Raw genomic sequence first — 13,062 nt, 5'->3', positions numbered from 1 at the left:
AAAAAAAAATCCTATTAGAATATGTGCATGCTAAAACAAGATAGAGCTGAAAAGAGGCTGCAAAGCAATCCTTCAGCTGCACAAAGTGCTTTTTTTGAGATTTTTGGGTTTTGTTATTTTTTTCTTCTTTAGAATAGAAGTCTGATTCTGAAAGGAAAAAGGGGTATAGCAAACTAATAATTAGAAAGACATTAACATTGAGGACATGTCCAAGAAGAGGTCGTTGTTTGCCTCCTCTAATGTTTAGGAATTGTTATAAATATTTAGACACATCCATAAAACATGTTATGACATAACTATAGTGGGTTAAAAAGTCCTCTAATGCAGAAAGTTGTGAAGACGTGCAGCATAGTAAGATGGAGGGTTCGCATTATTGGAGGAAAAATAGTTGGGTGCCACTTCCAAATGCCACACAATTCCTCTGTGTAAGGGGAGGGCTGTAGATCTGGAATTGAATGTAATCAATCAAGAAGCTCAGGGAGCTAAATTGGCTATTTTCCTCTTGATAGGTAACAAATCACTAAAAACACTGCAGAATCTATTTTGTTTGAAAAGATGCTTAGTATAATGTTTGAGTTTAAATACAAAAATCTAGATAAATCTGAAGCAAACTGCATAAAAGCATTTAAAGAGTGATTTGTCCATTTCAATATGTATCCTGACAAGCTGAATTTGCTGTTTCTAAGTAAATATTTGACCTTTAAACTTGATGTTCTTGCAGCAGCTGAGAATAAAATGTGATCTTAAGGTCAAACTTGGGGAGATTAGCTGCAGGAGGAGGCTTTTGGTAAGTGTTTTACAAGTTCAGTGGGATGGTTTGACCTTGGCTGGCTGCCGGGTGCCCACCCAGCTGCGCTCTCATTCCCCTCTTCAACAGGCCGGGGGAGAAAATAGGATGAAAAAGCTCGTGGGTCAAGATAAAGACAGGGAGATCACTAACCAATTACTGGCAAAACAGACTCAATTTGGGGAAGATTAACTTCTTACTAATTAAAAATAGCCTGCCATAGGCTGGGGGAGGAGGTAGCATTGCAGGTTACCCACTTTTCACATGGAAGAAGTGGCTGCTCCATCACTTCTCACGCCTGCTTAGCGTGTTGACTTCCCCACAGCAAAACCCCTTTGTCTTCCTGAAGTCTATCTTCTTTCCTAGAAATTGAAGCTGCAGTTCAGCTGCAGGCCACCCCTGTTGAGCAGAGTACATGTCCAAAAGCTTAAGTAATATGTGTTCAGCATATGCTTATGTACTTCCCCCAGAAAATATGGATTTGAGCACATGCTTGTCTAGATTAGTATTATGAACACTCAAAAATAGAAACTGTACGGTGACTTAATCCGTCATGAGTGAAAACCGACTGCGTGGCAGTCGCAAGTATTTGCTACTCTAGTTCAGTGTAACTGCTATCAGATTTTCTTTTCTGGGGTGTTGGTTTTGTACCATTCTGTAGGGGGAAAAAAAGCACTTAAATGTGTTTGGGGAGACTGTGCTAGTATTGCAAAAACTCATTCACCTCATTTTTGTTGTCTAATAAATCATTACCTCACTGATTCTTTTTTTTTTTGCTTAAGGTGCTGCTAGCATTTTATTGTGTTAACAATCTGTTCACCTGTCTTTCTCACTTGTGTAATGATATTGTGTACATAAACACAGAGCAACTGGCAAAGCTTTAACCAGGCTGTAGCTTTTCTCACAGTGCTTGTTTTTTATGAATCCTCATGACCAATTACCAATTGTTGTATTCATCTTGGAGTCTTTTTTCTTTTTATGCATGTGCAACCAGTTTAAGACTTCATTACATTCTACAAAATATGAATGTTGAGGGATTTTTTCGCTTTTTTCCTTAACGGATAGCACTTCAGGTAGTCAGATTAAAAGGAAAAAACAAACAAACAAAAAAAATAAAACCAAACAACAAAGCCCCCCAAAAAACTCCATACTTGGAGTAGCAGAGTTCCTCTTTCATTTAACGTGAAGAAATATTTTTGCTACCAAAAATTATATTTGAATTTAACTATCAGAAGTTTTGGCTCACCTGCCTGTTAGAGAGTGATTGTTCTTTATTGTTGTTTATTAGCATTTGGAAATCAATGAAAAATTCAAAGGACCTGTCCAAAGGAAGGATGTGAGTACATTTGCTTACATGGGATGTGAAAAATGAACTGATGTAATAACTTGCTGGTATCCTTTTCTGAAGAAACACCTTAAATCTTTGGAACTTGTCATCTGCCAGTTAAGCCTACTAGTGCAAATGTGACTGGTGTAGTCAGTTTTCAATTGGGTAAGTTTCTGTCACTGTAAGTCCATTATTTTTCACACTGGCAATGAATAAACTTGAGACTTTGTGCCTAAATCCTATTACTTTTGAACAAAACACTTTTTTCCTTTTGATCATGTTATGTAAGTCTTAGTTAAGCTTAAATAGCTTAAAACTAGCTACATGCAACATCAGTTGTAAGCTTTAAAAATGCTATGTTGCCTCACCACTGGTTATATTTAAAATGCTTAGGACCTAATTCTGCCTTGTGGTGCACAGAACACATTGTCATCTCATACACGAGTTGTTCTCCAAAATGTTAGGTGGTGTTTTCTGTATGCTGCAGAGTAGGAGCGAGTTCTTAACCTCTAGCTTTTCCAAATTCCCACCTCAAAGGGAATGTGTTTTCACTTGTGAAGTCCCTTTTCTGATTTCTGTGCTATGCTGTAATTGCTTGTGTTTGGCACTGTGATAATGGCAGCGTTTATGTTAGGGAATGGCAAGTTTGAGGCTGATCCTCTTTGTCTGGGTATGTGACAATGTGCTGCTTTCCGTTCCCTGGAAATACAGTAGACGACAGATTTAGACTGAGAACAACTGGGCCCTCAGTAATGGAGACATTTATACCACCCTTTCCCTTACCAAAGGGGGAATCAAGGAAGCTACATAAATGAAAGATAGTTCCACTGATGTGAATGCCATGGCATTTCTCTAAAACTTGTCACTTTGGCCATTAGAGTTGTAGCATCAGTTGTATCAGAATAGAAATCGTTGAGCAGGCAGTTGATGTTTGTTAACCTTCCTGGCTAAGGAAGAGTAGTGTCATGGGACACCTGCAGCAATTGAAACTATCACACATAGACCATCACCCAATATTGTCCTGCGATTGTTTGTGGATGCAGTTGCTGCAAAGTGTAATAAAACACATGTACTTGTGTAAAAATACACCTTTTACTATTACCAAGTACTACTTGAAAAGTTACCCTGATGTAGGTTTACTTTGTTCCCTTGTCAAAAAGCAATCTGGATTTACCATTGGCAAAATGCATATAATTAATGCTTTTCTGTATTGTTTTTTTCCATAGGGATCAGGTTGGGGTTTCTGAGCGTGTGGGAAAGACGTAAATGCTTAGTGCTGGAAAAGTGTCAGTGAACAAGGGAGATCTGGAGCCTTTCATCTCAGGTCCATGGATTTTATTTTAAGCAGGGTTGGGGTTTAGCTGTTGTTCGGAAGCCTTTAGATCAGCAATTCAAGAATGATGAATATTATTTTCCAAAGGATAACTGACAGGCATCGGAAGATAACTATATCACTAGCTGGGACCTTGCTCATCTGTACGGTTCCTTTGCTTCAGTCCATTCTTTGGCTCATTTGGGATGATGACATCTTCTGTCTCTTTGTGGTGGTGGGGGGCTCCGTTCCTGTTGATGAACGTCAGTAGAAGAAAAAGCCTGAACAATTTCTTTACTTCCCTACAAAGGATCTTGGAAACCTGGGGGAAATGTTCCCTTTAGTGTTCAAATTATGTGCTGCTGTCACTTATGTTTATAAGGTGACACATATTTTGTGTTAGTTGAAAAGGAAGCAGTACTGATACTTAAAAGCTGTTGTTAAAAATCACTCAAAAGATGCTTGTGACTTTTTTTCAAAAGGAGGAAGTCTTCCTCAAGAACCACCCTTATTTCTGAAAAATGTGATTTTTCAAGGTGATTCTTAAATTCCAGAATTACTTGAATGGTTTGAGATTGATCTCTCAGTACCCTGGCTTCTTGTTGTAGTATCAGTTTTCGGTCTAGCTGTTTACTTCTGTCCTGTGTTAAGAAGTCTGCTAGAATTTCTTCCTTTCCCAGTTAGTTGACACTTTTTTTTAGTGACAGCTTCTGGTTTTGATAGACCAGCTTGTTTACAAGATGCGAGAATAGCATCTTTTCATCTGATAACATGCAACAAGTAATCTTACAGACCTGTTACTTATCTAATAACCTGTAGCTAACAGGTCTCTTAATTTAAGATGTTTTCCTCTTAACATTCTCTTATAGTCCCTGTAAATCCTGATTGAAAAATCAAATCAGAATTCATTACGCAACAAACTGAACTAACCTAATCCTAGTCAGTATTCATCGGTAGGACTTCATGGGCAAAACCCGAGTATAACCAGTTCAATAGTTAATACAACTTTTTCGTGTAGACTGTTTTGTACTGACCTTGTGGATGGCAGGCAGTCGTCTCCTGATTTTGATCTCCCTCCTAATGAGAGTGGTACCTAATAAAAAGTAAAAATCATTAAAATAAATATTCAGTGAGTAATCTTTCATAGAAAAGATGAATGATGCGGTATTACATGACATGGCTAAATGTTTAAAAAAAAAAAAAAAAAGAGAAGTAACTGATGGTGTGCCCATTTCTGTGTTTGTACTGACTGGAGTGATAGTCAATGTACATCATACAAATTGGGATAATAAGTTATGACCCGTGTATGAAGTGATGATTTCAAATCTATGGAGAATGTGGTCCAATGGTATTATAAATTATGTGCTGGCAATATAGCTACACAGAATAATCTGGACCATTTGGTGGGCTGAATCCTTTTGAATGTTAGATGTGGAATATAAAGAAACATTAGACAGAAGGAATGCAGAGTGTACTTACAGAATGAGACTCCCACCTGCATAGCTCAAACTCAGGAGGGTGTTGGGATGATAACAAATTTAAAACAACAACATTACCACACACAGGAAACTTCCACACACCCAACCCCCCAAAAAAAACAAACAAAAATCCCCCCCAAAATCCCCAAACCATATGTGCAACCTACAGAGGTGATATGGTTGAAGAGGCTTCTGCAGCCTGTGGATACAGAAATAGGCAAATAGAAGTAACGTAAGTACTCAGTGCTTTAGTGGAAAAAGGCAAAACGAGCAGTGTCTAGAAGTTGAAGTCCAGCAAATCAAAACAGGAGATTAGATGTGTTAATTTGAAGGTAAATGTGATTAATTCCTGAAGCAAACTACCAGGATAAATGGTAGGTTCTCTGTTAAGTGCTTTCAAATGAAGTCTTTCTACTAATTTGAGCAGCTGAGGATGGGAGTTACTAATTCTTATTCTGCCAAAGAATAACAAGTAATTTGGATGGAATTATTTGAACAATATTTTGCTTAAACTGAAAGTAAAAATTGGCATTAGGCATGACGCTATCTCTTATTTTCTGCTACCAGTTGGAACAAATTGAATTTAGAAAAGTTGTGGTTATTGGCTTTAAATGGCCCCCTGCTAAGACATTTAGAGTTTCACGTAGCTTTGGCTTACCAGGGACCGTGTATGATTGACACAATTAATCAAAGATCATGCTACTAATCCACACCAAACATAACACAGTAGAGAGAACTCAATTAAAACTTTTGTTCCTCCAATTTAGAAGATCGGCCACGTGGGAACTAAGTATCTCAGCCTTACTTGTTTTGCTTGAGACCAGTCTTAATAAATTGCTTTGTTTTGCTTCTGCAGTGCAATTTAGATGCTTATAAATCAGCAGTCATGCTTTTCCACAATTACATACGTGAACTCCTGCATCTTTGGTTAACAATTTTTATCTAGAAAGTTTTAATGGATGTAGGTAAATGCTGAAGGAAAATGTAAAAATTGGAAATAATAAAAATAATTGGGTAGGGGAAATGCTGAAAGAAATGCTTTGCTATTTCTTTATAAATACAGAAATTTAGAACTAAACAAAATTAAATTTAGTAGTTCAGTTATAGGCTCTTCCTCTTATTATCATTCATTTTGACTTTTGTTTGTTTCCCTGACCATGTATGATGAGCTTTATCCCTCTCCCTGGGCACCTTTATATCAAGGCTATAGTGAAGACATTATTCAAGACTATAAATTTTTGGCAGCTTACACTTAGGGTACTGAAACTGCTTAATAAAAGACAACATTGAAAGGATTAAGAGGAAGAAGCTTATGATTGGAAAGGCTCTCTGTTTTGTAGAAAGTGGCTGTTTAAAGAAGAAAAAAAAACCCTGACGCTTTAATTACCGCATTTCAACTGCCTGAAAAGATGTTACATTTCTGACTTGCCTCAGAATTTGGGTGGTGTGAAGTAGTGCTGTAGGAAGCTGCTGGGCAGTGTGACAGCTCACAGCAATGTTAAAGGTAGCCTTAAATTCACTATATTTGTGTACAAATAAGGCATATAGGAACAGGAGTTGGTGCCTTTGTTTTCGGGGAGGACTTCTTGTCTCATTAAACTGCTGACTGAGAACCAATCCAGCACGTAACACTGAGGCAGTATTTAGCATCACTTATATGACTAAATGTTTTTCCTTAGATCTTATGGCAATAAAATACCTGCAGTAGTTAACTCCTTGATCCTGTCAAGTGTTGAGGATGTGTACTGTTCTCTTCAAATGGTGTTAATACTCAGTTGTTCCTTTTCAGGGACTAATCAGCTGTGCAGGTTTTAATGCTGTTGTACTATGAAGGCCTAAAAGGATTTTTCTGCAGGATACGTATCTTGTGGAGACTAAAATAGGGAGTTTAACAATATGGTGTGATACCTTCTGTTGAAAAAAAAAAAAAAGGTTTTTTTTGAAGTATGAAGCAAAAATAACTGCTTTTTTCAAGTATTCCTGATGGGCATTTATTGTGCTCTCACCACTTCTGAACTTGTGTTGCTGTTGGCAGAGGTTTGCTACTAATCTCTTTGTGTGATCGCAAACAACTCCTGTCTTCTGGACCTGGGCTGCAGGACTGGGTGTATGTCAAGCACAAGATTCAGCTCTCTAGTATACCTTTATCATCTCTATTAGTGCTTTAAACCTGTGGTTTGCTAATGGCAGCATTTCTGATCCCACTGCATCCATATGCCCATCCCTTAAGAACTTTGATATTTTGTCCTTTTACAATAGTGGAAATGTCTTGTGTTTCAGATAGATAGAAAACGTTACGGTTCACAAGATATACTTTGTCATTATACCCCCTGTGGTTTTGTCCTTTGCCATTTGTTGCATGTGGTTATGTTGTTTTTTGAAGTGATGTTATCTTCTGTTTTGCTGTTGACTAATTTCTTCACTGTATTACACTTGTTTCTGTTGGTACATGTTTTGCTCTGATGTACTTATCTCATACATCTTTGGTAGTTGTCATTTAAAATGTGTTGCTGCTTGGTAATTTCTATGCTTTTGCTATTTTTTTTTTGTTGTTTATAAAAGCCATGTTTTCTTTTTACCCAACAGTTTTCTTTACCTGGAAGTTCTTCCCTATGTTTTTTTTTTTCCAGTGCTTGAGTCTCTGAATTGCTTCCATGCAACTTCGTCTTTATTTTACTGGTTTCTATATGTAACCTGGTCCTTCTAAAAGTGTTTTTGCATTGTTTCATTCTTCAGTGCATTAAGAATCAATTTCAGATATTTTGTAGCTATTTGTTTTCTGTAGTATCAGGTGTTTTTTCTTTCACCTAGTGACAACTAATTCTAATTCCCAGTCTACAGTTAGTATAGTCTTAATGTTTCTTAAACTGTGATTAAAACCAACTATTTTCTTTTTATACACATCTCCTGCAAGTCTTGTGTATGTTTTACTAACTACTTCTTTAGAATAATATGAGCTTGTGCTTATCTGAGCATATGAATCTTTCACCAAGTTGCTGGCATCTACAAAAAGCTACTCCCTCCCTCCTCCCACTTCTATCTCCACTCTCTTTTAAACAGTCAAAATTCTTACCTCCTCCCTCCACACACACTGATCTGTTATTTTTCCACTATTTTGATGAAAGTTTTCATAGGGATCAGAATTTCCAGTTGTTAATGTTAAAAAAAAAAAACCACACCTTTTACGGGGTAAACTTTTATTATTAATATTTCTCTATTTTTTTGATGATGCATTCCTTTAGTCTTCTTTCTATTATAACTGCTGTTTTGTTTTAATGTGGCCAAAAATCTATTGTGATAATTCCATTCTTTGCCACTTGGAAGACTTCTGGCATAGTTTTCTCTCTGTAATGCCTCGTTTAGTCATATTATTTGCTTTGTGAAGTCTTTACATCTATTTGGCCCTGGTAATGTATCTAGTACATTCAGTACCTTTCCCTTCTGTGACTTGATTCTTCTGATCCTCAAAGTGAGGATTCTGACCAGAAAACACTGTGCATAATGTTGCAGGGGTTACCACACTGCTTGATAGATTATCACATTGCTTGATAGATTTTTGGGGGTTGGTTTGTTTGTTTTAACTTGGAAAGCAACTTTGTCTTGTTTTGCCTAGAACTGAAGCATACTTTTAATAAACAAAACTTGTGATTCTGTTGTTTGCTCCGCCAGATAATTATGCCACAAGTAGTGAGAACGCCGGGACGGTTTTGGAGATAATGATAGCTGAGTAATACCCCAAGTTTGCTGTGTGAGAGGTTTTTTTTTTTTCTTCAAGGTAGAAAAAATTTGTGAGTGTGCGTAAATGTCTCAAGATCATGCTTTTCCATGCTGCCACACTACTTATCTGGCTTAAATGTAAAAAAGAATCGCAATAAATGTAATTAGCTGAAGTGGGTTTTTATTTGCAAAAATAATGTAATATTGTATATGTCTCTGTCTTCAATGCAGAGAACAGACCCGCAGCTCCTTGCTCAGTTCTACTATGCTGATGAGGAACTAAATCAAGTAGCAGCTGAACTGGACAGTTTGGATGGAAGAAAAGACCCACAGAGATGTACGCTGCTAGTCAACCAGTTTCGCTCTTGTCAGGTAATCAAAATGGCACCTTTCTGATTTCTTTGACACTTTTGTGTACATTAAAGGTATTACATTATTTATTGTATTAGTTTTTATTGTCAAATCCCTTTAAAATGAACCTTTGATAGATAAGTGCCTTTCCTTAGTTTAAAAGGTATATTTTCGAAAAAACTATTCATAAATTAAATCAACTACATCTCCTTTAAGAGTGTGTTTATGCTTTCCCTTACATAAGAGCATACATTAAAGACTGTTTTCTTTATATAATATAAGCATACAGAGCTTACTAGAACATGAGAAATATTTCAAAATTTCAGGCGGTATAAGGTAGCCATGTCTTTTGTAGATGCTCAGCTTTCACACCTCATGAATCTGATAGCTTTTCATTAGCAAATGAACTACGTGAAGACAGCTCATAGCTTTGCTGATTTTTGGATTAATATTATCTGCTTCATGTAAAAAGTCTTGAAGATGAGAGGAACTACTGAGGAACCAAGCAAAAGAGGGGTTTTATCTGTAAATTATTTCGAAAATATGAATCTGTCTCTAAGTTCCTGTTGTATAATATAGTTCACCTAAAAAGAGATTCCTGGTAGTAATTTGCTGAAAGTATGGCTATACTTTGAGGAAGACTTGAAGGGAGAAGAACCAGAGACTGCAAAGACCAATTCAGTTAAGTCTAACTCTCTTAACTTGGATAGTTTTTGTAATTTGATTTATTAAGAAAAACAATTCAGAAATTGAAAAACAATTGAGAAAATACAACTTTCCCTGTCATGCTGTATGCCATTCTATGCCAAGTTTTTCAGTAGTTTTTAGAGGTAGAAACTACTTTTGTGGTACACTTCGTACTTACATGAATGCTTTGATACTTCTCCCAGTCACACCCAAGAAAAACACTTCAAACTGAAGTAGGCTCAAGTCCAGAATACACCATGCTCAGGTGGTAGGAGCATTTCTGTATGAAAGGTAAACACTTGCTGTCAACTCGGGAGAATTGTAAGTGGAAAGACCATAAGAATAAAGATTCATTTACATCTCCACGAAGTAAAAATGGCAGTTGAGTGTAAAGTAACTATTTTGATTCACCCCTTGCTACAATTTCTTACCATTACTACTAGTAAAATGTACCAAACTTCATTATATGGAAAAATTTCATCACTAAACAAGTTAAGATGAGTTTGAAGAACAGTGCCCTGATCATTATAAACAAATGTTCACATTAAGTTAGCTGAGTCTGTTGAAAAGAAAAGTCAGGTATTATGTGCTTGCTTGCAAGAAAATGAAATTTAAAAAGTGCAGTGTTTTGAAGAATGCTTACAGAGAAAGAGTTGACAGTCAATGTACTGTATGTCAAACAATTTTAATGCTTCTGTCTACTTTGAATATCTTCACAGTTTCCTACTGTCGTGGTTTAACTTCAGTTGGCAACTAAGCACCACGCAGCCACTCGCTCACTCCCCCCCACCCGGTGGGATGGGGGAGAGAATTGGAAGAGCACAAGTTAGAAAAACTCGTGGGTTGAGATAAAAACAGTTTAATAATTGAAATAAAATGATAATAATAATAATATGATAATAATAATAATAATACACAAAGCAAGTGATGCACAGTACAATTGCTCACCACCCGCCGACCGATGCCCAGCCAGTCCCCGAGCAGCGGCCCCCCCCCCTCCCGGCCAGCTTTCCCCAGTTTATGTACTGAGCATGACGTCCCATGGTATGGAATGTCCCTTTGGCCAGTTTGGCTGTGCCCCCTCCCAGCTTCTTGAGCACCTTCAGCCTTCTCAGTCAGTAGAGCATGGGAAGCTGAAAAGTCCTTGGCTAGTGTAAGCATTACCTAGCAACAACTAAAACATGGGTGCGTTATCAACTTTGTTCTCATCCTAAATCCAAAACACTGTACCAGCTACTAGAAAAGAAATTAACTCTATCCCTGCCGAAACCAGGACAATATCCACCCCTTATTCTATACCATCTGCGTCATGCTCAAGTCTCATATTTTCCAGTACATTTTCATTAATCACCACCCCTTTATATATATATATATACACACACAGAGATATCATTCCCTTCGTCTGTGGGCCATCCCTCTAAAATGTTCGGTGAGTTCATTTAGTCCATGACTTCAGGCTCCATCTGTCATAATAATCTTTCAGGGCAGGAAAAATGGAGATGGTATGTGGTGTTGGATTGTTTCATGTTGAAGTCAGTTCTGGTACCATCATCACTGTGCTTTGCTTGGTTTCACTGAAGTTATTCTTCATTAGTCTGGGTGATTCTTATTGTAATAACATTAGTATGGCATATAATATTATTAGTATTATTAGTATATCTGTGTATTATTAGTATAACTATTATAACTATAATTAGTACTTAACATCACATAATTCAGATCATTGGCTATTCTCAGCCAAAATCAAATCCCCTTGAGGTACACATCGGACTTCCCCATCCTCCCGCATTATCCACCAAGTGCACCCAGGTCCTTGAGCAAAAGCAATCCCATGGATGGGTCTGCCTCTGCCTGAGGCAGGAATAACCCAGACTGTCTTCCCCAGCATATTTTTTATGTGCACTACAGGAACTTTATTCCCATCTACAGTACGTAAAAGTTCTGACTGGGCAGGGCCTGCTCGATTGGCAGATCCCCTAGTGTTGACTAACCAGGTGGCCTTTGCTAAATGCGTATCCCAATGTTTGAACGTCCCGCCACCCATTGCTCTCAGTGTAGTCTTTAACAGTCCATTGTATCGTTCAATTTTCCCAGAGGCTGGTGCATGATAGGGGATGTGATACACCCACTCAATGCCGTGCTCTTTGGCCCAGGTGTCTATGAGGTTGTTTCGGAAATGAGTCCCGTTGTCTGACTCAATTCTTTCTGGGGTGCCATGTTGCCATAGGACTTGCTTTTCAAGGCCCAGGATAGTGTTCCGGGCGGTGGCATGGGGCACGGGATATGTTTCCAGACATCCGGTGGTTGCCTCCGCCATTGTAAGCACGTGGCACTTGCCTTGGCGGGTTTGTGGGAGTGTGATATAATCGATCTGCCAGGCCTCCCCATATTTATATTTCAGCCATCATCCTCCATACCAAAAAGGCTTTAACCGCTTGGCTTGTTTGATTGCAGCGCATGTTTCGCATTCATGGATAACCTGGGCTATAGTGTCCATGGTCAAGTCCACCCCTTGATCACGAGCCCATCTATATGTTGCATCTCTTCCTTGGTGGCCTGAGGTGTCATGGGCCCACCGAGCTCTAGAAATAATTCACCCTTATGTTGCCAGTCCAGATCCACCTGAGCCACTTCAATCTTAGCAGCCTGATCCACCTGCTGGTTGTTTTGATGTTCTTCAGTGGCCCGACTCTTGGGTACGTGAGCATCTACGTGATGGACTTTTACAACCAGGTTCTCCGCCTGGGCAGCAATATCTTGCGACAATGCGGCAGCCCAGATGGGTTTGCCTCTGCGCTGCCAGTTGCTCTGCTTCCATTGCTGCAACCACCCCCACAGGGCATTTGCCACCATCCATGAGTCAGTACAGAGATAGAGCACTGGCCGCTTTTCTCGGTCAGCAATGTCTAAAGCCAGCTGGATGGCCTTTACTTCTGCAAATTGGCTCGATTCACCTTCTCCTTCAGCAGTTTCTACAACTTGTCGCATAGGACTCCATACAGCAGCTTTCCACCTCCGATCTTTTCCCACAAGACGACAGGACCCATCAGTGAACAGGGCATATTGCTTCTCATTTTCTGGTAGTTCATTATACATTGGGGCCTCTTCAGCACGCGTTACCTCCTCCTCTGGCAATATTCCAAAATCTTTGCCCTCTGGCCAATCCATGATCACTTCCAGGATTCCTGGGCGACTGGGGTTTCCTATTCGAGCCCGTTGTGTGATCAGTGCGACCCACTTACTCCATGTAGCATCAGTTGCATGATGTGTACAGGGGACCCTCCCTCTGAACATCCAGCCTAGCACCGGCAGTCGGGGTGCCAGGAGGAGCTGTGCTTCAGTGCCGATCACTTCTGAAGCAGCTCGAACCCCTTCATATGCTGCTAATATCTCTTTTTCAGTT

At 38.8% G+C, this 13,062-nt stretch overlaps 1 protein-coding gene across 4 annotated transcripts in view; it reads left to right on the top strand.

Annotated features, from left to right (window-relative positions):
- ZFYVE28 (zinc finger FYVE-type containing 28) overlaps positions 1-13,062 on the top strand; it is a 174,579-nt gene that overhangs the window by 77,690 nt on the left and 83,827 nt on the right. For all 4 annotated transcript variants that reach the window (XM_076335810.1, XM_076335809.1, XM_076335811.1 and 1 more), the window contains exon 2: positions 8,853-8,993. In XM_076335810.1, coding sequence (XP_076191925.1) covers positions 8,853-8,993 — 141 coding nt within the window. The remainder of the gene's footprint in view (positions 1-8,852; positions 8,994-13,062) is intronic.

Source organism: Aptenodytes patagonicus, chromosome 4 (assembly GCF_965638725.1).
Source record: "Aptenodytes patagonicus chromosome 4, bAptPat1.pri.cur, whole genome shotgun sequence".
In the NCBI taxonomy this organism is placed as follows: Eukaryota; Metazoa; Chordata; class Aves; order Sphenisciformes; family Spheniscidae; genus Aptenodytes; species Aptenodytes patagonicus.
This window is presented reverse-complemented; position numbering and strand designations above follow the sequence as displayed.